This window comes from Petaurus breviceps, unplaced genomic scaffold (assembly GCF_028583685.1).
Source record: "Petaurus breviceps papuanus isolate PSGF00001 unplaced genomic scaffold, PetGlider_PUasm1.0 178, whole genome shotgun sequence".
Taxonomy (NCBI): domain Eukaryota; kingdom Metazoa; phylum Chordata; class Mammalia; order Diprotodontia; family Petauridae; genus Petaurus; species Petaurus breviceps.
In genome coordinates, this window is record NW_027185777.1 from 8783097 (window position 1) to 8811057 (window position 27961).

General features: G+C 39.0%; 1 protein-coding gene across 3 annotated transcripts in view; it reads right to left on the bottom strand.

Moving 5' to 3' along the window:
* The window catches only part of TRDMT1 (tRNA aspartic acid methyltransferase 1), a 52440-nt gene extending 32573 nt beyond the window's left edge, over window positions 1–19867 (bottom strand). The window contains exon 1 of one of the 3 annotated variants that reach the window (XM_069086257.1): window positions 19610–19867. In XM_069086257.1, the coding sequence (XP_068942358.1) occupies window positions 19610–19673 (64 nt within the window). In that variant the 5' untranslated portion in view covers window positions 19674–19867. Of the gene's footprint in view, window positions 1–18842; window positions 18865–19609 lie in introns of those variants that run through there. The other 2 variants (XM_069086258.1, XM_069086256.1) reach the window with 2 other exon arrangements.
* Between the last annotated feature and the right edge of the window lie 8094 nt (window positions 19868–27961).

A 27961-nucleotide genomic window follows, 5' to 3' on the forward strand; every position in this document is an offset into this window, starting at 1 on the left:
TTTGGTCATGGAAGGCTAACAAGACTACTGATGAAAACAAACATCCAACCCTGTGTATAATCTTACTCATATGATCTTTATGTTAAAGTTCCTTGAGGGCAGGAACTTCCCATCTCTGTGTACCTAAACTGATCCTAACAGCGGCTAGCACACAAGAAATATCTGTGAAATGGAAAAAAAGGAGGCCCAAGAATGGAATTTCAGAGTCCAAAAGGTCCTTAGAAACCATCTAGTTTAAACCCATTTTACGGATAAGAAAATAAGACTGACCCTGCACCTCTTTGATCCTGTCTCCTCATTTGGCTTGTTTGGAAAGAAGTATTTTGTAACTTGAAAAACACTACAGAAATGCAAGTTATCATTATTGGACACCATGGCTCCCCATCATGTCATACTTTACAGGACCCTGTTACAGGAAGTACACTGCTGTTAGGTACTTGGGCCCCACTGAGCCTCACAACAACCCTGTAAGCTCACTTCTGAAAACTGTCCTCTTCTAACAGGTGTGGAAACGAAGGCCAAAGAGTTGGAGTTCCTGAAGGTGGTCCTAACTTGACTCAACCAACAACTCAGGCAGACCAGAACTGAGCCTCTTCTGAATCCAAGTTCACTCTTCTTTCCATTATACTCTCTCTTCAAGGCCAAACAACTCTCTGGAAAGTGAAAAGAAGGTGAAGGAAGTGTCTCTCAATGGACCGGGGCCCAGAAAGCTGGTAACAGGGTTACAAAGGAAGATTGTGTTGCCTTCCTACATTTAAAAGGTACATACCATGTTTCCCCAATAATAAGACACTGTCTTATTAATTTTTTTGGAAAGAAAAACACCAGAGGGCTTATTTTCAGGGGAGGGCTTATGTTGTCCTGCCTCAGCTCTCCTCCCCGGCACTGCTCTCAATGGCGCCAGCAAGCAAATCACTGGGGAAGAACAGGATGACGCGCTCACTGTTGCAGCTCTGATGGGATGCAGCTCAGAGCGCGGGGTGCATTTCACGGGGGGGGGGAGGACGGTGCATACAGAGGGTACCGTAATGTAGCGTGTAGCACAGGGGATCACCTTCACTACAGTAGCAATCTCAATAGGGCTTATTTTCGGGGGAGGGCTTATTTTAGAGGAATCTTACACAGTAAGGCGAGGGCTTATTTTCGGGATAGGTCTTATTATCGGGAAAACATGGTATTGAGAATATAAAAAAAATCATAGAATGCTAGAGTAAGAAAGGACTGTGGGGCCCATAAGGACTGAATGCCTCAGTGAGAGATGAGGAAACTGAAGCACAGAGAATTAGACATAGTAAGTAGGTCTTCTAACTCTTAAATCCAGCATTCTTTCCACTATACCACATTGCCTCTAAGGTTATATTTATTTAAAAGTATGACAAGAATATCACTTCATAAAATCTGGCCCCCGTCAACCAAGAACATCAAAAATGACTAAGCTCAAAGTATGTTCAGAAGAAAAAAAAAGCAATGCAATCCATGTGAGTTACTATTACTATTAATATATACTGATTATAACATCTGGTCATGCATCTGTTTCACTCATTCCCAAAACTTTTCCAAATTCTGCAGCTTTTTCAGCTCCAAAACCTATCTGTTCTTTGCTTCTCCTTTATTTTTCTATATCAATATTATTTCCTCATCAATATACTTCACCCATTTAACTCTGACTCATTCAAATCTCTTCAAAAATCTCTCCAATGCCATAGTTAACAATCAAAGGATCTGAATTCAACTTCCTACTCCTCCAATTTTATCAGTGTAAAGTAGGGTTACCTGAGGATTGAAAAGCTGATATATCCAAAGCACTTTTGACTCATCATATGCACTGTCACTCTTTTCTAGGAATGAAATTCCACTTCTGCTTTTGTATTTTAATAGCCTTTAGGCAGAAACTGTTAACTTGATAAATTACATCCATTACCATAAACAAAATCACACAATGGAACACATTATACACAAATGGCAGCAAATTCATTAAGAATAACTGGATATGGAAAACAAACCAGATTATTAATACCAACTGTCCAATGACCTTGAAAGATAGATTTGCAAGAAGGAAAAAACTCCACAAAGATTCTTAGAAACCAGGCAAAGGCCACTCAAAAATAGAAGTGAGGTAGGGAGTCCTAAATGATCTAATAAAATTAGTTATCTACCCACTGAATATTAGAAAAGCAATCAGAAAACTTTAAAAAAGTTTTTCACATTCAATGAAAGCCACTTCATTCACCATAAAATAAATACTATCAATAAATGGGCAGTTAAGTGCTCCTGGGCTGGGCTCACACAAACTAATCTTAAAGCGATCAGTAAATCACTATGTAAATACAAAGTGTTATTGTTTTTATTACCAAAGCTAATTTTAAAAATGGATAATTTGCTGACCACACTCTACAGAACAAAATGCCAAGTCTTTTAAATATTAGGGAGTTTTTCTGCTTATCCAAAATCTAAGGGTAGAAATCTAACCAAGGAAAATGTAGCACAGAAAGAAAATGTCACAAAATCATAGGCAAATGCAAAAGGGAAAAGGGGGGGAGGGAAGAAGCCTTGCTCCAGCACTCAAAAATTAAACAAAACCAAAGATCCAAAAGCATTGTCTGGTGACACCTTTACTAACAGGGGAAAAAGTCTCAAAATGTTCTGGTAAAAGAGCAAAAATCCTTATAAACACATATAATTACAAAGTGGTTTGGTTTAGGCTCAAATTGGCAAATATATTACTGAGGATTGAAGATGACTGAAGAGGTCTAACAAAGGAGCCAGTGATGAGTGATAAATGTGAAACTCTTATTTTTAACCAAAAATAAGAACCTGGACCAATTTTGCTGAGTGTAATTAGGTACTACATGGAAAGAACTCAAAGTTGACACCCTGGCTGGACTTCTGATACTCTTTTGTAGAGCAGGCCTATTTACTTTGAGTTTGAGACCATTAAAAAATAAAATCACCCAGGACCTTCTTTTCCCCCCATTTCATACACATTTATTACTTTTACTGAAACCATTTTAATTCTTCATTGTTTAATTTCTCTTAAAATTAGAAACACAATATAATGAATCGCCTCATTTTGTATGCATGGGCTTCTGAAGCAAGTCCTTTCAAAAGTCATTAATATATACCTCAAGATACTCCATGACTTCATCTTGTTTCTGAAAGCAGAGGGTGGGAAATGTCATGGGCTATGACAGCAAACCGTATAATACGGTTTGAAACATGCATTGATCAATCAACAAGCATTTAGTCAGTACCCGTTATGTGCCGGGCATTGTACTTTAGGCATTTAGGGATACAGAAACAAAAAAAGATGAAATTGTCCTTACTTGCACAATTACATTTTAGGTTTCACATTTGGGAAATGAGTACAAAGTAAACACAAAGGAAAATAACTTTCTCTACTGATTTTAGAGTTTATTGGAAAGAATACAAAGTCTTACAGGATATAATTTTTATTAAAGCTTGTAGGAAAAATATTGGAAAAAAAGTCCTCAAAATAAGCCAGCTCTAGAAGGGAGCAAAGCCCAAGAGCACTGGAGAATGGCCCTTCTAATGAAAGATTGACTACACTGAGGAAGATCAAATCTGTTTTTGGTTCTTATTTCCCAAACAGAAAATTAGTTTTGTTTAAACATCTATGATCCATTTTGGCTTAGAAACTTTGGGAAAAGGATACCAGCAAAGTTGGAAATAAAGAGAATTTCTATAAAATGAAACCCCATTTATCCAAAGACCTTCATTAAAAGTAGGTTCCCAAGGTGGACAAAGGACAGAAGAACATACTACAAAAAACGTACCTGAAAACTTTTGGGAAGGAAAACATTTATAACAGTGGCCAGATGCTAAGAGTCTGCTGGATAAGGTGTTATGACGAATGTGCTCTAATTCCCAGCCCAGTGTATTTATTAGATAACTGCTATGTATAAAGCAATAGCTAAAACAGACACAAAAAGTCAAGAGAAATGTCTGCTAATTAATAAAAAAAAAAAGCATCTTGAAAGGACAGTAATAATACTCATGGCTTTACATGTCTGTACTAAAATGCAGAATATGAGAAAAAGACAAAGTGAATTGGAGATCTTAATACTAAACTGGGCCTCAGAGGTATCACTGAGACTTGGTGAGACTCATGACGGAAATAAGGCAATGGGGTAGTACTGTATGCAAGAAAAGAGAATCCTAGAAACATACTGAGAAATATTTTATTAAGGATCCAGGGAAGGAGCTGTCTAAGTGATACAGTGCTTCTGACAATCAATATATTATAGACCACATAACCAAGAGGAAATGTTTGATGAATCTCTGAAATAGACCACAGAGTTAACACTCTGAAATGAATGACAGAGGAGAGATTCAACTATCCAGATATCTGCTGAAGTTGTCTCTCTTGCTTAAATCAAAGCAGCAAATAATCTTATTTTTTAAGAGGTGAAGGAAGCAGTGTGGAGAACTGCCATTATGGACCTAATTTCAGCAATAAGAATAATGGCTTACTTAATTAGAAATGTCAGAAACCTTGGGAGGAAGTGATCAGGCCATCTTGGAGTCTGTTACAGACAAAGGATAAAGCTGATTACTGTCAAGTATACCCTATATTCAGGGAGAATTTCTGTTCTTTATTTTTTTTTTACAGCTGAGAGAAAGAATAAACAAACTTTCGTGATCAATATTTTGCAGCTCACAAAAGATGGAATGCACTCAGGACAAAATGGGTAAAAAGGGAGGAAGAAAGTTAGCTATCCAGAGACCAATGTTCTTCCTATATAAAAAATTTGTACTGTGTAGGGATAAAAGTCTCAGTCTTAGATGGGGGAGGGAGGCCCTAGGTGAAAATTCTGACTATTCCTTATCAAATGAGCAACTTTAGGCTAGTTTATTTTACTTCTCTGAAGCTCAGTTTCTTCATCTATAACTTAAATGGATCAGTTTAGATAACTCTAAACTCTAAAGTTTCCCTCCAACTGGAAAGAGTGACAACTTAGATTTTTAAAACACATGTACAAAAGATGGAAATAAAGTCAGGTGATAGAGCAGGGATTCAAAAGGATAGCACTAAACCATGTTAAGATTTGTGATAAATGCTAAAGATAATAGAAAGTCTGGGTAGGGATACTTTTTTCTTTTAAGAAATTTCTAAAATTTAGAACTCATGAAATCTGAATATAGATTGAAGCGTTACTGTTATTTTACTCTATTTGGGGGGGTTGTTGTGTTTTCTTTTACAACATGACTTACATGGAAATATGTTTTGCATATTAAATAGGTTAAAATTGTTTTTACATGTTATTGGGGAAAATAAAATACTAAATTTTTTTCAAAGTAGAAAAAAAAATTTTAATTCAATATCATTTTATTTTCAGTTTGTAATTCTCTCCCTCCTGACACCCCCACCCATTAAGAAGGCAAGAAAAACAAAACAGGGGGAGGGGTGCATTTTTATCTATATTACAGTTGTTTGTTCCTTATTTTTGAAGAGGATCAATGACATCACAGGGTCTTGACTCATGCATGAACTGGATTTAAGTGAGGACTGCCTCACAAAGTCATCAGCCTCACTCCCTCTTCCAGAGTTATCAAAGTGCAGGAGACAAACAAAAGTCAAGATGACTGGTGATGGCCCAGGATGCAGTGGATGACCTTGGTGTCTTCAACATGTGATAGCACCTGCTTCAACAGCTACTGGAACAAATTGTTCCCATCTGCCCATTCTGCTGGCAGGATGCCTTTATATGCTTGGGGTAGACACCCCTCTAGCTACTGGTTGCCCTCAACCTTGTTCAGTTCATCGGCTGAGATGGTTTATCAGGGTGTGGCTGCTGTGCACGCTACAGCTTCTTGGAGCCACAGGTGAGAGCTAAGTGCCAGGTAGATACCAAAGGTGGATGAGCAGCCCTGAAGAGGCTATTATTACGAGACTACAGTTAATAAGACTATTAAAAAGGAAATAGGCTCAGTGTTTGAGGTGGATAGAATAATAATGGTCAATGGAAAGAAGACAAATTACTTACCTTTTAGTTTGCTTCAGACTGTAAGCTCATTTGACCTTATTTTTTTAGACTGGACCTATGATTTTAGCAGTATAGAGAAACTCCCAGAGAAGAACACAAGTAAAGATAAATAATAGAGTACATAGCTACCAGATTAGGAGACAAACACATCCTGTACTGCAGGATACTAAAAGACCTTGAAAATGTGATTACTGAGGCAATGATGATGATCTATGAAAAATAGTGGAAAATGAGAAAGATGCCCCATGACTGGAGATAAGAAAACATAGCCCATATTTTCAATAAAGGGAAGATGGATTCTTCAAACCATAAGTTAGTAAACTTCAATTCTTAGCAAAATTCTATAAAGGAACTATTGATTGCTATGAGTCAACAAGGGCTGACCAAGAGTAAGTCATATCAGTATAACCTCATGTCCTTCTCTAAAATAACTAAAGTAATAGATAAGGGAAACAAAACAAAAACAACAACAAAAAAATAACAGGCATAGCAAAGTCTTTGACAACATTATCAGGGACAATATGGAGAAATAGGAAGTCAAAAGTAAAGTTGATTCAAAATTGGTTAAATCACTGAATTCAAAGGGTGATGATTAATGAGTGAAGGAACTCTAAAGAGAATTCTGTAGCTGAGTGCTTTTATCTATGACATGGATGAAAATAATATAAAAGCAGGCATAACAACTTTCTAGAAGGGATGGTACTAATGTAATAGGGCACCTAACATCTTGTATGTTGGCTTGGATTGGAGTCAGCATCCAAAAAATTCTCAACAGGCTAGAAAGGTGGGATAAATTAAGTAAGATGAAATTTAAGATATTTAGTAAGAAAAAATATAAAGTTCTACATATGCGTTCAGAAAAATCAAATAAACAAGTAGAGAGTGGTTAAGACCCTATGCTACACAATGCCAGAAGGGACGGGCTCAATATCAACAAGTAACAAGAGTTGATACCCCCTTCTATAGACTACCTTACCAAGCTTGGAATCCAGAAGGGGGTGATTATGTACTGTGTCCTAGCTAAGCCAGATCTGGGATTCTGTATTAATTTCTGGCAGCCATCTTGTAGGAAGGGCATTGACAGGCTAGACAAAGGACAGTGACCAGGAAACCTGAAGCCATGCCACACAATGACCAGTTAAAGGAACATTGTACAGAGAAGTGAAGAATTAATGGGGACATGGTAGCACTCTCCAATTATTTGAAGGCCTATCATAAAAGGAGACTTTTCTTTATTTGGATCTAAATGGAGAACTTGGGATAATGAGTGGAAATTGCACAGAGGCAGACTGAGGCTCAGTGAAGAAAAAAACTTTCAAAGGGTTGTTCAAAAGTGAAATGAGCCCCAGAGAGTTTCTCATTATTGGAAGTCTTTAAGCAGAAGCAACACATCTCCTTCTTACAAATAATAAAGGTAGAACTACCTACTCAGGTATGTACTGGACTAGATAACCTCTGTGGTCCCTTCCAATTCTAATTCTATAAGGAAAAACCTCAGAATATCTATCTGTTAGGTTAGATAGCTACAAAGCCCCACACAATTTGAGATAATTCTCAATATAAATAGAATTTATATTGAGATATATAAATAATATTACTTTATACATAAATATATAATATATATTATATATATAAATAAATAATAAACATATGCAAGTGCTCCTAAAAATTTTAATTTTTTCATCTATACTGACTAGTAACACTACCAAAGAAACTTTATTCTGTTCATTTCTTTGGACACCATTGCCTCCCCCTCACCCCCCAAAAAGAAAATATAAATGACAGACTGGAAGAGTATACTATTCTCCCTTCTTTGTAGAGCTGGGCAACTATAAGAGACCACTGCATTACTGTCAGATTCAACCAATGTGTTGATTACTTTTACTAAAGCACTTCTAAAATAAATGTTTTATTCTTACTTACAAAGGATGGCTTGCTGGGTGGGGAAAAGGAAGGTATATATTCAGAAATGAAGGTGATGTAAAAACTAGGTATCAATAAAAAATTTTAAATTTAAGGAAACAAGACATAGCATTGTCATGCCTTTAATCAGCAATAATAAGGTTTGAAAATATTCTAAATTTTGCTCATCTGAATTTCAGGAAAAGTGTTTTCAGGAACAACAACAAAAAAAATAAACAAAATAAAACTATAAAAAAGGTTTTCACTAAGCCACAAAGTTTTAATGTATCAGTATCTAAACCACTCCTATAATATGTTCATTTCAATTCTCAAATACAGATTTCAGGAATACATGTGATGAAGGCACTAATGCTTTTCTTATTGTAAAGATGACAAGATTGGGCTACACAGTGGTAAAGTTAGGTGGATTTAGAACTGATTGAATGGCCAAGAATAAACAGCAACCATCAAAAATCCAAAGTCAACTTTCAGGGAGGTCTCCAGTGGAGTGCCCCAGGATCTACTACCTAGTGTTATTTAACAATTATATTAAAGACACACATATGTAACACAAGGTACATTGAGGGGGTAGGGGGTGGCAGTAGGAAAGAAGGGGGCTACTTAACAAGCTAGATAAGTATAATGGTAATGAGATTTGAAGATCTTACATGCCCCTCATGTTGGCAAGCTAGCTGCTACTTGGCACTTGGTTTCAAGTTCATAACTGTGTCAAGTATTGAGACGCAGAATTTGTGAATCCCGAAGTAGGATGAACTTGCTGACATGGCAGGAAGGGGTGGGGCAGGGAAGAGATTTTGAGAACAGAACTGGTGGTGACAGAACTTCTTCTGAGATCCAGCCAGAACTTCTGCTGAGGACTTCTGCTGAGAACTGCCGGGAACAAGAACTGCTGGGAACTGGAAATGTGAGGAGCAAGCAGTGAGTGAAGAGAGGAGGATCTTTGCCTGACGGGGCCTGTTTTGTTTTAAAGGCTTGGGAATGTGGGTATTCACTGCATCAACTATGTGTACCAACTTCATGGCTACTGTAATGACTCTGACTTTCTGGTTTTGGTACTCAGCTTTCTGGTATTTGAATAAATGCTTTGGCTCTGCCTCCATGTGGAAAGCCTGTTACATTTTGTGATTCACACCTACACCAGCATATTTATAGTCACCATGGGCTTTGTGAATATTGCACTGTTGTTACAATAAGTCAGGATCAAAAAAGATCTTGACAGGGTAGAAAACTAAGCCAAATGATGTAAGATTCAACAATTTAATAAAAATTAACATAAGGTTTTAAATTTAGTTACAAAAAACCAATTTTATAAGCATAAAATGGGAAAAACATGGTTAGATGCCAGCAAATCTGAAAAAAAAAATCCATAGGGAACTAATGGGCAAGCTCAGTAGAGAGATCTGCTGCTGGTACATACTGCACTAGGTGGCCCATTAAGATTACATCCACTTATGTGATTTACTATATTTCAGCATGGCAGCCAAAAAAAGCAAATACCAATTTCTATCTCACATTAACCCAGGAAAGGTGTAGGGAATGAGCAAAATGATGGTCCAACTGAACACCATGTCTACAATTACTGCATTTAGTTTGGGGCACTCTATTTTCCAAAGACCACGGATAAACAAAAGTATCTAGAACAGGATGACCAGGATGTTTAGGGCTGTCAAGGTCATACCACAGGAAGACCAACTGAAGAAAATGCAGGTATTTAATTTAGAAAAGAAAAGATTAATGGGGGAGGGGAGAGAATAATCGCTATATATAAGTATATGAAGGGCTGTCATAAAGAAGAGTTATTAGGGGCAGCTAGGTGGCACAGTGAATAGAACACTGGCCCTGGAGTCAGGAGGACCTGAGTTCAAATCCGGCCTCAAACACTTAACACAAAAACTAGCTGTATGACCTTGGGCAAGTCACTTAACCCCAACTGCCCTATCCTTCCCCCTCCAAAAAAGCAAAAACAAAAAAAAGAAGAAGAGATATTAGACTTGTCTGGACAGTTGGAAGTTACAAAAAAGCAGAAAAACTGCCTAACGTTATCCAAAATTATAGTGTATATATATATATATATATATATAGCTCTGAAGGTTGTCCATTGATCATTTGTTGGCAGTGTTATAGAGAGGGCTCTGGGCTGGTTTAAGGATGGACTAACTGGCCTTTTGAGGCCCACTGTAAATTCTGAGACTAGGACTTGTTGGTTACCATACGACCCTTCTGGGCATATTCTATCCCACTTCTCACTTGGTGCATACCTTGAGAGACCCCAGCTCCCAATTTTTGGCTAATTCACAATTCAGACTTTTCTGGTCCCTTCCACTAACTCTGGGATCAGTGGTTCCAAAAATCAATGATTGTTCCAGACACTGGAAATATTCAGCCTAAATAATGTCTTCTACAATATCCAAAACATATTTGTTTTTATAGGCCAAGGGATAAGTTATTTTTTCAAGATTGTATATAAAGTGTCAAATTAATATACACTAGAAGTGACTCACATATCACCATATTTACAGAGTTTTTATGCCATGGAAACTGACTTTAAAAAATCATTTTTGTCTGTATATAATTTTTTAATTAAAATCACTGATACTGACCTTCAAATAAGCAAAAACTTGTGTGAGGGCTGGAATGTAGCATTATTTCTATAAAAAAGACCTTTTCCATTTTCCAAATGACCAATTTATCATCCTCTGAGTTACAAATTTCCCAAATGTGTGTTTATTTGAGGCTGGGCATCACCTCTCTTTATGGGAGATATATTTGTACTTATTACAAAAAATTCCACTACAAAGAAAAACTCTGAATGTTTCGTGGAACACTATGCACTAGGATTTGATCGTCTCAGCACAGGATTTAGAAGTGGAAAGGTATTAGAGATTACTTAATATCCTTTCATTTTACAAATGAGAAAACCTAGGCCCAGAGATGAATAACTTGCCCCTAGTTACACTGGTGGTAACAGAGAAAAGTCTTGAACCCATGTTTACTGACTCCAAATCCAATGCTCTCCCCACAGTACCAGAGAGTACAAAGCTGTACCAAGGATTTACCTGCAACATGTCACGCTGGCGAATGAGAAAACCATGTACTCTCCTACTACAGATTAAAAAAAAAACCTGAGTGATAAGTTTATTATTCAACTTAACTGTAAATCGGTCTTAGTAAACTCTGGTTGGCAGCTGAACAATTCGACCAAAATTTAGGCTAAAAGTTGTTTTTCTTTCCTCACATTGTTCTACAACTGAAAGTTGCCAAAGTACTTCTAGCACAGTGCCTTGCATTGAGCAAAAGCGAATAAATCTCAGCTGAAAGTGGGCCTGAGAATTAAATCAAAATGTTCTCATCAGATAGTTTAAACAATGCTGCTTCGAGGAAAGGAAGAAAATGAATTCCAAAGCTCAACAGAAAAAGGCAAAGTAAGTAGATACTTCTACTTGAGAAATAAAGCTAATTCTTCTCAGCTGAAAATAAAGAAAAGTGACAAAAGGCCTGAGATGGGAACCTTCAGAGGTGTTACCAGCTGGCATTTACTAATGGTTGTGGATATGCATATAACACTATAAGGTTCACAATGTGTTTGCTTTATATATCTTATTTCAATGGATCCTCACAACAATCCTATTAGGTAGATACCATAGGCCTATGATCCTCCTTTTATAAGAAGTAAAATCGATGCTGATAGTCACAAGTTAGTGTCAAAGCCAGGACTGAAACCCAGATCGATCAATAAGCATTTATTAAGCACCTACCATTCACTAGATACTGGGCAAACAAGTGATCCCTTTAGGGATCATTTTTACTGGATTTCCCCTATGAGTCAAGGTTCCCTCCGCCTTACAACTGCTATATCTCCCAAGGCTGGCATGATTTTTGTGTTGGGAAATATACTGGAAATTACCCAATCAAATCTCTTTATTTTAACAGATGAAAAAAAAATGGGCCTTTAGAGGTTAAATGATTTGCCAGAAGTCCGGACATTTAAGAGAACTAACAATTGGGCAACTACACTACATTCCCACTCCAACAAGCAACCAACTGAACAATCAACAAGCATTTATAAAGTATCTACAGTGTACTGTATACATACAGTATCTACAGCATACTGTGTATATAAAGTATCTACAATGCACCAGCTATCGTGGGGGCAGCAAGCATACAAAGTCAAAAACAAAACCGTCCCTGCTCTCAAAGAACTTACATTTTCCATGGGGAAACAACATGCACATGGCCACACAAATACAACATAAATCCAAGGTAGTTTAATGGGGAGGCCTAGCAGTGGGGAATCAGGAAGTTTCATGTAGAAGATGGTACTTGAGGGGGCGGCCAGGTGGCCGCAGTGAGTTGGGAGACCTGGGATCGGTTCCGGCCCCTGATACTCCGCACTCACACAAAAATAACTGACCGTGTAACCTTCAGCAAGTTACTTAACCCCATTGCTTTAAAAAAGAAGATGGTACTTGAGCTGAATCCTGAAGAAATCATGGGCTTCTAAGAGGTACAAGTGAAGTCTGTATCTGGGAGATGACCAGTGCAAAGGTCTGGGGAGGGAGATAAGAGTGTCAGGTGTGAAAATCAGGAAGACCATAAAATTCAGAAAGGGAGTAATGTGTAAAGGTTGGCTAAGGCCAGGTCATGAAGGCCTTTAGACTAAAACAAAACTAAGCTACCGTGGTTTATAATTGAGGAGGAAAAAAATGAGAATCTTTTGCCTGTTTCCTCATAAATAAAATGAAGAGCTTGTACAAGACACTAAACTCGGGCAGGCCGGGAAGGTGCAGCGGCCTGTGCGGGAAGGCGTGGCACGGCTGGCAGACGCAGGCCTGGAAGGGGCCTGATCAACTCAGAGGGCAAGTCTTCCCACCAACCACAAGGTCCACTACCAGGCCTATCACCAAAGGGCTGGGACTGGAAAGAGCAAGGTAAGAAGCAAATACAGGGGCCCCTATACTGGACAGCAAACACTCCTGGGGCTACCACTTCATAGCCCAGAAATCTTTAAAAAAAAAAAAAAAGCCCCTTTCAGGACCTCCAAAGACAAGGATGACAGAGTGAACCCCGCTTGCTCCAAACCCCCCCTCTGACCCTGAAAATATAGTAACTCTTGCCCCAGGGCAAAACCCTCTACAGTAAAGGCTTGGGATCCTAGAGGAAGGGCGTGGCTAGGACACTGCCTCAAAATGGGTAGAAAGCAGACTACAAAGACAAAGACTCTGGAGTCCTACCATCCTCAGAGGGAGGAACCAACCTCAGAGGGAGACAATGTGGACTCCACACCCACAGCTGAGACTTCAACAGGGAATGGGTCCCAAGCACAGAAGGCTCTCCTAGATGAGATCAAAAGGAAGTTTGAAAGCAAAATGAGAGAAATAGAAGACAAAATGAATAATTCTCTCAAAACGAAAATAGCAGAATTCGAAAAACATTATAATGAGGAAAACATCTCTCTAAAAAGAAAAGTGTATGATATGGAAAAGGAGCTTCAAAAATTAACCAAGGAAAATGATTTGCTAAAAACCAGAATTAAACAAATGGAAACAAATAACTCTATGAGGAACCAAGAATTAGCCAAGCAAAACAACAAAAATGAAAAATTAGAAAAAGAGGTAAAATACCTCAAAGAAAAAATAAATGACCTGGAAAACAGATCCAGGAGAGAATCATAGGCCTACCAGAAAATTATGATGAAAAAATGAGTCTGGACAACATTCTCCAAGAGCTCGTTAAGGAAAACTGCCTTGAGATACTAGAACCTGAGGGGAAAATAAAAATCGACAGAATCCACTGGACACCTGCTGTAAGAGATCCCAAACTGAAAAGTCCTCGAAATGTTGTGGCCAAACTCCAGAACTACCAGATAAAAGAGAAAATACTTCAAGCGGCCAGAAAGAAACAATTCAAATATCGAGGGTCCACAGTGAGGATTGCACAGGATTTGTCAGCCTCCACATTGAAAGATCGGAGGCAGTGGAATACAATTTTCAGGAAGGCAAAACAGCTCGGATTACAACCAAGGATCACATACCCAGCGAGACTGAGCATATTCTTCCAGGCAAAGAGATGGTCATTCAATGATATAACAGAGTTCCAGACCTTCTTGATAAAAAAGCCAGAACTCAACGGAAAATTCAACCTCCAATTATGAGAAGGAACAGTGACTTAGAAAGGTAAACAAGGAGAACACACATCATTTTAGAGGGAAAGAGGGGAGGGAGAGGAGCTTCGCATGAGATCTGTTCCTGTCATTCTTGATGCGAAGAAAAAAGAGCATACCTCATTAAGTATAACAATATCCTACAGGTAGTAGGAGGGGGAAAGGGTTACAAAAGGGGGGTGGGAGTGGTTTGTAGGGAGGGAAGTAGTAAGGGAAAAAGGGGAGGAAAAGGGATGGGGGCCAAAAAGGGAACACTGAGGGAGGCGGTGGTCAAAAGGAAAACTATTAAGGGGAGGAAGGGAGAAGGGAGGGAAAATACGAACATTAACAGGGGCAGGAATAGGATGAGGGGAAAGAAACAGATAACAATCATAACTGTAAATGTGAATGGAATGAACTCTCCTATAAAATGGAGACGGATAGCAGAATGGATTAGAAATCATAATCCTACAATATGCTGTTTACAAGAAACACATCTGAAACAGAGGGATACACACAAGGTAAAGGTAAAAGGTTGGAGTAAAATATATCATGCCTCAGCTAAAGTAAAAAAAGCAGGGGTAGCAATCCTTATCTCAGATAAAGCAAATGCAAAAATTGACCTAATTAAAAGAGATAAGGAAGGAAACTATATCCTGTTAAAAGGCACCATCGAGAATGAAGCAATATGACTACTTAACATATATGCACCAAGTGGTGTAGCATCCAAATTCCTAGAGGTGAAGGTAAAGGTAATTCAGAGGAAGAAATAGATAGCAAAACTATACTAGTGGGAGACCTTAATCTCCCCCTATCTGAACTTGATAAATCCAACCTCAAAATAAACAAGAAAGAAGTTAAGAAGGTGAACAGGATTTTAGAGAGGATAGGTATGATAGATCTCTGGAGAAAACTGAATGGGGATAAAAAGGAATATACTTTCTTCTCAGCAGGTCATGGCACATATTCAAAAATTGACCATGTTCTAGGGCATAAAAACCTCACAATTCTATGCAGTAAAGCAGAAATATTAAACACATCGTTCTCAGATCATGATGCAATAAAAATTATATGCAATAAAGGACCAGGGAAAGACAGACTAAAAGCTAACTGGAAATTAAACAATTTGATCCTAAAGAATGAGTGGGTCAAACAAGAAATTATAGAAACAATCAGTAATTTCATTCAAGAGAATGATAATAATGAGACAACATACCAAAATCTGTGGGATGCATTAAAGGCAGTTCTTAGGGGAAGTTTTATATCCCTGAGTACATACGTGATTAAATTAGAAAAAAAGGGAGCTCAATGAATTGGGCATGCAATTTAAAAACCTAGAAAATGAACAAATTCAAAATCCCCAATTAAATACTAAACTAGAAATATTGAAGACTAAAGGAGAGATTAATAAAATCGAAATTAAGAAAACTATTGAACTAACAAATAAAACCAAGAGCTGGTTTTATGAAAAAAACAACAAAATTGATAGACCCTTAGTCAATATGATAAAAAAAAGAAAGAAGAAAACCAAATTATGAGTCTCAAAAATGAAAAGGGTGAATCTACCTCCAATGAAGAGGAAATCAAAACAATAATTAGGAATTATTTTTCCCAATTGTATGCATATAAATTTGACAATCATAGGGAAATGGATGAATATTTAGAAACATACAAGTTGCCCAGATTAACTGAAGAGGAAGTAAATTACTTAAATAATCCCATCTCAGAAAAAAAAATTGAACAAGCCATCAGTCACCTCCCTAGGAAAAAATCTCCAGGGCCAGATGGATTCACTAGTGAATTCTATCAAACATTTAAAGAACAATTGATTCCAATACTCTACAAATTATTTGGGAAAATTAGTGAAGAAGGAGTCCTACCAAATTCTTTTTATGACACAAATATGGTACTGATACCTAAATCAGGAAGAGATAAAACAGAGAAAGAAAATTATAGACCAATCTCCCTCCATGAATATAGATGCAAAAATTCTAAATAAAATACTAGCCAAAAGACTACAGCAACTTATCTCAAGAATAATACACTTTGGATTTATTCCAGGAATGCAAGGATGGTTTAATATTAGGAAAACCATCAGTATAATTGAGCATATCAACAATAAAACTAGCAGAAACCACATGATCATCTCAATAGATGCAGAAAAGGCTTTTGACAAAATACAACATCCATTCCTATTAAAAACATTAGAAAGTATAGGAATAAATGGAGCCTTCCTTAAAATAATAGGTAGCATCTATTTAAAGCCATCAGCAAGTATTATATGCAATGGGGAGAAGCTGCAAGCATTTCCCATAAGATCAGGGGTGAAACAAGGGTGTCCACTATCACCCTTCTTATTCAATCTGGTACTAGAAATGTTAGCAGTAGCAATTAGAGAAGAAAAAGAAATCAAAGGAATCAAGTTGGGCAAAGAAGAGACCAAGCTATCACTCTTCACAGATGATATGATGATATACTTAGAGAATCCTAGAGAATCAAGTAAAAAACTGCTTGAGACAATAAATAAATTTGGCAAAGTGGCAGGATATAAAATAAACCCACATAAATCCTCGGCATTCCTATATATTTCCAATGAAACACAACAGCAAGAAGTAGAAAGAGAAATCCCATTTAAAGTTACTGTAGACATTATAAAATATTTGGGAATCTACCTGCCAAAACAAACCCAGAACCTGTATGATCATAACTACAAAACACTTTTCACACAAATAAAGTCAGATCTAACTAATTGGAAAAATATCAATTGCTCATGGCTGGGTCGAGCTAATATAATAAAAATGACAATTTTACCTAAATTAAATTATATATTTAGTGCCATACCAATTAATTTACCAAAAAACTACTTTATGGAGTTAGAAAAAATAGTAACAAAATTCATCTGGAAGAATAAACGGTCCAGAATATCAAGGGAATTAATGAAAAAAAATGCTAGGGAAGGTAGACCAGCTTTACCAGATTTCAATCTGTACTATAAAGCAGCAGTCATCAAAACTACTTGGTACTGGCTTAGGAATAGAGGAGTGGATCAATGGAATAGATTAGGCACACGAGATTCAGAAGTCAACGACTACAGTAATGTATTGTTTGATAAACCCCCAGACCCTGGTTTTTGGGATAAGAACTCACTATTTGACAAAAACTGCTGGGAAAACTGAAATATAGTACGGCAGAAACTGGACATAGACTATTATCTAACACCATATACCAAAATCAAGTCTAAATGGGTTCATGATCTAGGTATAAAGGTTGATACTGTAAGCAGTCTGCTAAAACAAGGGATAGTTTACCTATCAGACTTGTGGAGAGGGAATGACTTTATGACGAAACAGGAATTAGAGAACATTATAAAATGTAAAATGGATAACTTTGACTACATGAAATTGAAAAGTTTCTGTACAAATAAAGCCAATGTAACCAAGATTAAGAGGGAGGTGGGAAATTGGGAAAGAATCTTTACAACCTATGTCTCTGACAAAGGACTCATCTCTAAAATATACAGAGAACTGAGTCAAATTTAAAAGAATACAAGTCATTCCCCAATTGATAAATGGTCAAAGGATATGAACAGGCAGTTTTCAGAGAAAGAAATTAAAGCTATCTATAAGCACATGAAGAAATGCTCTAATTCACTATTGATTAGAGAAATGCAAATCAAAACAACTCTGAGGTACCACATCTCACCAGTCAGATTGGCTAAGATGACAAAACAGGAAAATGACAAATGCTGGAGAGGATGTGGGCAAATTGGAACACTAATGCATTGTTGGTGGAGTTGTGAACTGATCCAGCCTTTCTGGAGAGCAATCTGGAACTATGCCCAAAGAGCTATAAATACTTTCATACCCTTTGATCCAGCAATACCACTCCTAGGGTTATATCCCAAAGAGATCATAGAAATGGGAGAAAGACCCATATGTACAAAAATGTTTATAGAAGCTCTTTTTGTTGTGGCAAAGAATTGGAAATTAAGGGGGTGTCCATCAATTGGGGAATGGCTGAACAAGTTGTGGTATATGCATGTTATGGAATATTATTGTGCTATAAGAAACGGGGAGCAGGCGGTCTTCATATTTACCTGGAGAGGCTTAAAAGAACTGATGCTGAGTGAGAAGAGTAGAACCAGGAGGAATTTGTACACAATTACAGACACAAGGTATGTGTGATGACCATCTTTGATAGACTGGACTCTTCTCAACAATGCAGGGATATAAGTCAATCCCAAAAGACACATGATGGAGAGAAAAACGTGCATCCAGAGAAAGAACTAGAAAGAACTAAATTTATATCCAGGTGGAAGCAAAATACCTGATCTTTTTCGTTCTCTTATTTGATTTTATGTCCTCTTTACCATTTTTCATTCCAGCTGGTACAATACATCCTTATAACCTGACCATTGTATAATGTGAAAGTATTTACAGATCCTATACTTGATTATAAGACGCCATGGGGGGGAGGGGAGGGAGGGGGACAAAATGTGAAATTCAAGGAATTGTGGGATTGAATCCTGTAAACTAAAAGGAAACAAACAAATTAATTAAAGAATAAATTTAAAAAAAAAAAAAAGAAAAAAAGACACTAAATTCGGCTCAAGTTCTCTGCCTATAATCCGGTGACCTAAGCTAGCATCAGAACTGAACATTTCAGAAATCAAGGTGAAAGGTAGGGTCTATCGTTCTCTTTTATCCCGATATCTACGTAGTAATTAGCACGCAGAAGGAGGCTGATACATGCTTTCTGAATATCAATATGCTTACTCCGAAAGAGCTCCACGGTGCCTGAAAGTCTTAGCCGGGCACAGCTGGCAGCGTGACAGGAAGGCATAAACCTTCTGGGCGGTTCTGTGCTTGTGCTAGTTTCACGGCCAACTCAGTCTTAATTAAGTACCTGAAGATAAGACTTATGGGAGAGAAGGGCTGGACTGCAGTTAGGACGCCACAGGTTCAATCCCGCCGCGCACATGTGCATGCCCGCCGCGCGGGCACGGGCTGACCCAGGCTACCTGAGACTAGCAACCGCAAACCCCCCATCTGCATCCGTGGCAGCGAAATCACAGGGACGCACCGTCTTCCTCCACCCCACCCCAACCACTGGACCTCGGAATCTCTACGGAAGAAACATCGGAAGGAAATCTAATCTACTTCAATTCCCTGAATTTTCAGGGGAGAGATGTAAGGTCCAAGAAGCTGACTTGCCCAAGGTCTCAAAGGAGCCATCCCGACTCCCACATTTGGATCACCTACCCCGGAAGCGACTCGAGGGGGCGGGGCTAGAAGAGGGGCGGAGTCAGGTCGGGGGCGGGGCTGGCGCAAGGAGTGGAGTTAGTCGGTCGGGGGCGGGGGCAGGCGCAGAAGGCGGGGCCACGCGCTTCCGAGCCAGGCCGGGCCGGGAGAACACAGGCCGCGGAAGCGCGGGGTTCGGAAAGCCCTTGGTTGCCAAGGAGACACAGCGCACGCGCGGCTCCTCCAAGCGACCCGCCCACGGAATCCTAGGGGAATACGGAGCCGGAGAGGGCGGCTCGTACCTTTCAGGGCCTGGTGCATGCCCCCAATGCCGCTGTACAGCTCCAGCACCCGCAGCGGTTCCATCGCTCCTCCACGTCACTTCAGGCCGGGTCTCTCAGCGTCTCCTACCCCCCTCCCAAGCCACCTGGACAACGGGCCACACCCACCGCTCCTCAGTTCCGCGGGAATTCAGTTCTTTGCCCCGCCCCCACTGCCCGAGGTGCACGTGCAGGCCTCCCTTAAGGCGCAGCCCAGCTTCGGAAAGAGCTCGCAAGGGATTGTGGGAAGGGAGGCGCTCCGTTCTCGGGGCACCTCGGGCCCTGGGAAGGGGGCGGGGCTAGGGACCCTGAAGGAGCGAATCACCAAGCCCCCCCCTCCATTCAGTCAACTAGCGAGCATTTATTAAGTGGTCACTGTATACTTGTCTCTTGACTGGGCTCCAGGGACATAAAGAAAACCAGAAATACAAGTCCTGCCCTCAGGGAGCTTCCATTCGGAGGAGAAAAAACCAAGTCTACTTATACACCAGCTATCTACAATACAACGTAAATGGGATTTGCCACCTGGGGCGCTTCTGGGTCTGAGGCTGTCCTCCCCAAAGCTCTTGCAGGGGATAGCAGACATTCATGCAGCGCTCCAAGGCTTGCAGATAACTTTACCACCCTCTCATTTTACCCTCACAACAACCCTGGGAGTTGGGTGCCATCAATTTACCGAAGGGGACCATAGCCTCCCAGAGCCTCAGTTTCCCCATCAGTAAAAAGGAGGAGCTTGTACCTAAGGACCGCAGCAGGTCCTGGATAGTAGGACTCAGCGTTGGAGAGCTTGAGGCTGAGGGAAATGAACCAGAGAGGAAGGGTGCTGTAAACGAGTGTCCAGTGGCTGGTCAAAGACATTTTTAAGTGATGAGACAGTGTGCCTCCCTCAAAGCCCTCCTGCTACGGAGGCGAACCCAGCCCTCCCAACCAAACCGCAAGGGCTTGGAGGGAAACGCGGAGAAGGCGCACGTGTCTGCCACCGTGCTAGCAGCTTCGTTTGGAGGACCTCCTTGTAAGAAGGTTAATTGCCGTGTGATGATTTTTGTGGGGGACACAGCAGTGAAACCAACTCCCGCAAGTACAGGACGGACCCGTCCTTGTGGGATTAGATTGCTGGAACTATTCAACCAATATGTTATGGTTTCCAAATTGCTCTAAGCAGTCAGCCCTCAAATGGTCCAGGGACGACAATGTTGCAGAAGCTACTGAAATCAATATGGTTTCATTTATAAAGCTGTTCTTCACTACACCCCCCTTATTTTAACTCAAGGGTGTTACTCTACTACTTAGGTTTTTTAAATTCAGTTCAAAAAATATTATGCAGTTCAATTAGTAAACATTTATTAAGTGCCTACTATGTGCCAGGCATTATGTTAAAGTGCTGGGGACACAAAAAGAAGCTAGAGTCTGTGCCTGCCCTCAAGGAACTTACAATCTAATGGAGGAGACAACATGTTAATATATACAATGCAAGCAATACACATGATTGTAATGCCAAGCAAAGGCAATTTCCCAAGGTTCAAAAATACCAGCATAGCCGCTCTCCATTTTATTAGTGACAAATTAAGAACAGAGAAAATCAAAATACAGCATAATTCAAAATACAGCATTCACCAAATGTAATTCAATAATTTCCCAGTACTACTCCACCCCTGGAAAGTGCATTCATTTAGTCAATCACAAAGTCCATTTTCCAAGTACTACTCCACCCCTGGACAGTACATTAATTTAGTCAATAACAAAGACCCTCTTCTCAAATAGAGATTAGTTTCCAATCATAAACAAAGTACATTTATTTGGTCAGTCACAGAGCACAAAAAAGTCAAACGTTTCCTACCCCTGGATCACAACTGAATTACAATTATCATCAGTTAATGCCAAACACCTTCTTCTGTCTCGCTGGGGCCTCCAATTTATGTTGGGCATAAAAGGAGCGAGACAGAAGATCCCTGAGATTAAAATTGGAAGTGGATTTTATTGCCGTGGGACTGTTGAGGTCACATACCCAAATCAGACAGTAAATTGGCATGAACAATATGCTGATTTTTAAAGAGATTACAATAGTCAGATTATGTAAGCTGAAACTACAATCAGTGATTGGTCAGTGTATATTTGAATTTTCCCTTGCTTTTCCTAAGCTGAGGTACAGGGAACCCAGAATGGGAGGAGATGGGGGGGAGGGGCAGGGAAGAATGGAGCAGGAATTTTACCCTAGGCTGAAACCCCCACCCAGGTCAATTAGGAGAGGACAGGGTAAAAGTTATGCTAAAATGCCTGCTTATAGTTCAATGGAAGGGAAGGGAGGGGTAAAAGTTATGCTAAAATGCCTGCTTACAGATCAATGGAAGGGAAGGGAAGATGGAGTTGTTGCTTACAGATAAATTAAGGGAAGGGAAGGTGGGGTTGTGCTCAACAGTACCTCTCTAAATTCATGGCACCAGCTTCTCCCAGTTCAGCCCCCTCTTTTCACATCAACAAGTCCACCACACAAGTGGGATTCACAAGCTCTGGGTTTTAACACAACCCGAAAACCAAACCAATACAGGGGGATCATTAAATTCCATTGCTATTACAATGATAAAGAGAACATAATTAATAAAGGGAAGGCACTGGAATTAAGAGGGGTTGGAGAAAGCTGCCTGTAGAAGGTGGGATTTTAGCTGCAGCTTAAAGGAAGCCAGGGGAGGTCAGTTATTAGAGTGGAAAAGGGAGCGCATTCCAGGCATGGGGTACAGATAGAGAGAATGCCTCTCTGTGATGTGATCAGACTTGTACCTTCAGAAAATCACTTTAATGGCTGAGCAGAGGATGAATTGGAGTGGGGGGAATTTAAGAAACAACAAAGGCAAGCACTTACTCTGTGTTAGATACTGCTAGGTACTGGGAATCCCAGGTCAAAAAGGTAATAGTCTCTAATCTGAAGGAGTTTGTATTCTATTAGAAGGATAAAACATATACACAGATAACCTGTGAATTCTTCAATTTATCTACAAATATCTTGATTTCCTTGGCATAACATTTGAAAACCCATATTCACCTCCAAGTCATTATGTAGCATTGAAGTAGGATAGGTATTTACACTTACAATTATTATTATATTATATTCAATAGAATTATATAGTATTTTATTATATTATGATATATTATTTACATTCATGAATACATAAAAACATTATTCATAAATATTTTGTTGTTGAGTTGTACCTGACTCTTTGTGACCCCATTTGGGATTTTCTTGGCAAAGTTACTGGAGTGGTTTGCCATTTTCTTCTCCAGCTCATTTTACAGATGAGAAATTGAGGCAAACAGGGTTAAATAACTAACCTAGAGTCACACAGCTAGTATGTCTGAAGCCTGGCATTCTATCCACTGGGCCACCTAGCTGCCACCATTATTAGCAACAACCTAATAATATATTTGACTGTATTAGACACAATAAAAAGGATTCATGACCTTGCCCACAAAGAATTATAATAACTTTTCCCTTTGATGAGTCTCACTCCCCCATGGGCCTCCAAAGAAACTTGCCTAACAATCAAGGAAGGCCCAGATTTGCCCTTCAACATTGTAGCGCTTCAGTTCCCTGCTCTTAAATTTTACTTCCAGGAGCTCTTTGCTAAGGCTCGGGGGCTCCTTCAATGATACTACTTTGCCACTGTTTTACTCCATCTTCTACTTGGTTGCTGCTGCTCCTACTGTCAATAATGCTTCCTTAGGGAAATGATTTAGAATATGACTGCCAGGGTCCCTGGGACAACACACCCAGGGGCTAGTTAACACATTTCCACACTAGTGTTAGTCTTTATATATAAAAGGGTCAATCAGGAAGCTTCTGACCAGAAGGTCCCCAACTATTACTCTTACCTGTCTTTTGCTTTGAATTAATCTGCTATCTATCTAGTTGGCTGGTAAAACCAAACATTTTGTTGGGTACCTGTGAATTACAGATTTGAATGGAGGTTGAATCTGGAGAGTACCTCAAACCTGAGATAGCTTTCTGGGGATCTATTTACTCTCTCAATGGCAATTACCTGAAGTACAGGCATAAAAAAGCATCCACCAACTTCTCTGGACTTTGCATGTAGAGAGCAATCGAAGACATATAAATGGATTATTTTTCAGGTTGAGTTAATGAAGAAGGAAGCTTGGAGGATTCCAGGTAGAAAAACAAAAACAAACCCTTTTTAAGGATTTGATTCCTAGTTGTTAGTACTATCTTAAAGAAATATTGTTCATGAAGACTCTGTTCCACTTCATGAATGTTGAAGCAGACAGGAAACCACATTGCCCAAGCAGCAACCCCCATAGTTATTCCAAGTATTCAAAGAAATGTGTGGTTGCTATATTTCTAGAGCAACTTTTACAATCCGAAGGAGGAGGGAGTCATTTTCTGTCTCATCTTTCTCTTCCTCTCTCTGTATCTCTCTCTTTTTCTGTGTCTGTTCCTCTCTTTTATGTCTTTGTCTTTGTATGTCTCTGAACACCAGAAATATCTAGGTCTGGTCATTTATCTCTAGAACTTATCCCAAACAATTTTTTAATTCACTTAACATAGCTGTATTCTTACTCCCTTTTTCTCAAAGCCACGCTCAAATTAAGCCTGAGAAGTTTTCTGTGGATTCTTGTAATAAGTCATTATGGCATTATGGAGACAGCTGTGGATGGTACAGACCCTCAAATTATATTTATTTATAATATTTCTAATCTCTGGCTTGATCTTTAGACAAACTTTCATAAATGCTGGTTTAATCTCTCTTTACAGTAAAAATTATATGCAGATGTATGAGAAGGAAGAGGAAAATGGATAATTATTACAGTAATACTATTTTCTTTTTCTGAAGGATCAAAAACCTACATAAAAGATAGCTAAATTCCCAAGGAGAAAGTTTCCACTATTATTTCACAACTTCTCCTTTTTCCCCTCTGAATCCACAGATAGTATTTCAATCAACGGATCAATCAAAATTAGGTACCTCCTATGTGCTAGGTCTTAGAGAAAGGGAAACAAAAATGAAATAGTCCCTGCCTTCAGAGAGCTTACACTCTACTAGGATGACACATCCTGGTCACTGATGAGTAAATACAAGATATAGCACCTACAAAATAAATATACAATGATTGGGTGGGGAGAGGGAGAAGGGCTGCACTACCCGAAGAAAAATCAGAAAAGATTTCTTGTAGGAAATTGTCCTAGAGACAAGCTTTGAAGGTAGCTAGTGAGTAGGTTCTAAAAGATGAAGGTGAAGAGAGAGCCTTTGAGCCTTGGGGCAGAAGGCATGTTAGGGGAAGGGGAAATGTTGCACATGGGAACAATGAGTAGATCTAAGTAGCTGAAGCAAGAGGTACAATCATGTGTTAGCAACCTTGAAAGATAGGCTACAATCAGTAACTTTAATGAGACCATCACAGTATTAGTTGATAGTTCAATCTGACATGATGGAGTGCTTCAACTGAGGCCAAATTGACAAAAATAGTTAAAGGTTGCCAGTGGCACAAAAATAAAAATAACTAATATGTACAGAGACTTTCAAGATTTACAAAGTGCTTTATATTGTTCTTCAGTTTTTCAGTTGTGAATGACTCTTCATGACCCTATTGGGTTTTCTTGGCAAAGATATTAGAGTGGTTGGCCATTTCCCTCTTCAGCTCATCTTACAGATTAGGAAACTGAGGCAAACAGGATTAAATGACTTGCCCAGGGTCACACAGCTAGTAAATGTCTGGGGCTGGATTTGAACTCAGGAAGATGAATTTCTTGACTCCAGACCTGTCACTCTATCCACTTCTCCACCTAGCTGCTTTATAGAGATTGTTTAATTTGATTCTTATAACAGTCTAGTGAGTTAAGTACTACTTTCCTACTTCACAAATGAGAAAACTGAGACTCAGCAAGATTTACATAAAGATTTACTGAAGAAACTGCTAGTAAATGTTAGAGGGAAGATGAAGTCAGGTCTTGATTCCAAGCACAGAGTTCTTTTCTCAACACTTTTGGCAGTCATTTCAAATGTATACTTTGAACCTTATTTAGAATTTGAAACATTGTTTTTGACATAGAATGATTTATATTATTATTAACGAAAATATACTGTCCCATTTGGGGAATGAGAGAGCTAATGATAGACCTACCATACACACTATGGCAAAGTGTCCCTTATCATGTAACATACTGCTGGCTGCTCCTTGAAGTACTAGGCTATCCTGGATACACCTCCTACTGCCTTTTCCCTTGCTTTATCTAGAAAGGGAACTGTTTAGTGATTTCCAGGCAAGGACAATTTCCCCACCCCCCCACCACTACCACCAACAACAACTTAGAGGGGCCTTTATGGCTTGCCCTCTCAGAAAAAAAAAATGGCCAGAATAGAAAGTTGTTTGTTTTCACCCTGAGATATGAAAGTTTAATGAAAGTCTCTGCTGGTTTTATTTATCTTTTTTAACTAACAAAAATATATTTTCTCTCTATTCCATGTCCCTCCTCTTAAAGAAAAGAAAAACAATAACCTTATAATAAATATGCATAGTTAAGCAAACAAATTCCCAAATTAACCAAATCCAAAAATATATCTCATTGCACAGTCTAAGTCTATCATTTCTCTGTCAGAAGATGAATCCTGTGTATCATCATGAGTCCCCTGGAATCCTTGCTGGTCATTGAATTGATCAGAGTCCTTAAGTCTTTCAAAGTTTTTTGTCTTTATATCATTGACATTAAGTTATTCTGCTGGTTCTGTGCACTTCACAGTGCTCCAAGATCACTAAACATTGTGTGTCCCCTTTGACCCAGTGATTCAGTACTAGGCCTATTCCTCAAAGAGAATGAAAAAAGAGGAAAAGGACCCATCTGCACAAAAACATTTACAGTAGCTCTTTTGTGGCAGCAAAGAACTGGAAACACAAAGGGTGTGCCCATCAATTGGGGAATGACCAAACAAATTATGGCATTGGAATGTAATAGAATACTATTTATTGTGCTACAAGAAATTATGGAGATAGTCTCAAAGAAGCTCAGGAAGACTTCTATGAATCCCACTGTGTTTTGTGGTCACCAGGAGGGAGCGCAAAGCCAGGCCAGCTGCATGGAGATGACTGCATTTGGGAGCAACAAGGCAAGTGGGGAGCTGTCAGAGACCAAGAGCAGCTTACACTAGAAGGAGTCACTGGACAGCAGCCTCTCTGCACTCAAATTTCCGAAGAAGGGAGCTTGCCCTCTCTAAGCCCTGAGTCTTTGGTGGGGCTCATTTCCCTAACTACTCTCAGGTAAGTACAAGGTTGGTGTATTCATTTAACAAAGTGTGCTAATAGCACTTGTATTACTTTACTAATTGTTTCTGTCCTGATTAAATCTTTTTTGTCTTGGTGCTATTCCTTGCCCAATTTTGTTAGCATGGTGACCAATTAAATACCAATGCCTGAATTACCACCAAAAATTCCTTGTTTCTGAACTAGCTGGAGACATATAAACCAAGTAAATTACCATGAAGAGTCCTAGTGTGTGAGATTCCAGAGGTTATAAGAGCAACAAAGTAGAATTAATGTGGTAAGAGGGACAAATAAAACTTTATTGCCATTAGAAATCATTTAAACACTAGACAATGAACAGTAAGTACCAAGAGTATGCCCTAAACTAAACTAAATGGATAGTATGGGATGGGGAAAAGAAGCAGAAGACATAGTCCCAACACTGAAGGATGTTAGAATCAAGAAGGGAAGGCAAAACATACCAAGACAGTATTTAATCATTCCCTACATTTCTCTGACAGTGTGTCAATAAAGGTAAGTACTATGATGCTTAAAATTGCCTCTGCTATTTTTTTTATGTCTTTTAAAGAAAACTCTGGAAAGGATTTAGTTTCTATGACTATCTCTAATTCACTCCAGATGGTTTGTCAGGGGGTTTCTAGATTTATGTGGAGAAAAGTTTTACAAATTCAATGAACATAAAAGATACAAAAAGTAAATTTTCATTCAACTGCACCTTCCTTTCTCTGAGATTGTCATTCAACCTTTTTGTCTGTTCCATAAACTCTATTGAAGCAAATGTCCTAAGCCATATCTTTCTAAAGAGAAGTGTGGTATAATAGAACAGGCACTGGATTGAGAATTAGAGGATCTAGGTTCAAATCTCTCATATGCCTCTGCTACTGTTTATAAGCATGCCTGCAAATCTCACCTAACCTATTGGGCCTTATCTGTAAAAGTGAGAGAATTGGAATATATCGTCTCTAAACTCTCAGTCTTATGCTCATTTCTACCAACCATGATCTCCATGATTAATGTTAACTTTGGGAATTCACGAATGTGAGATACATTAGTATAATTTGTTCTTAATTG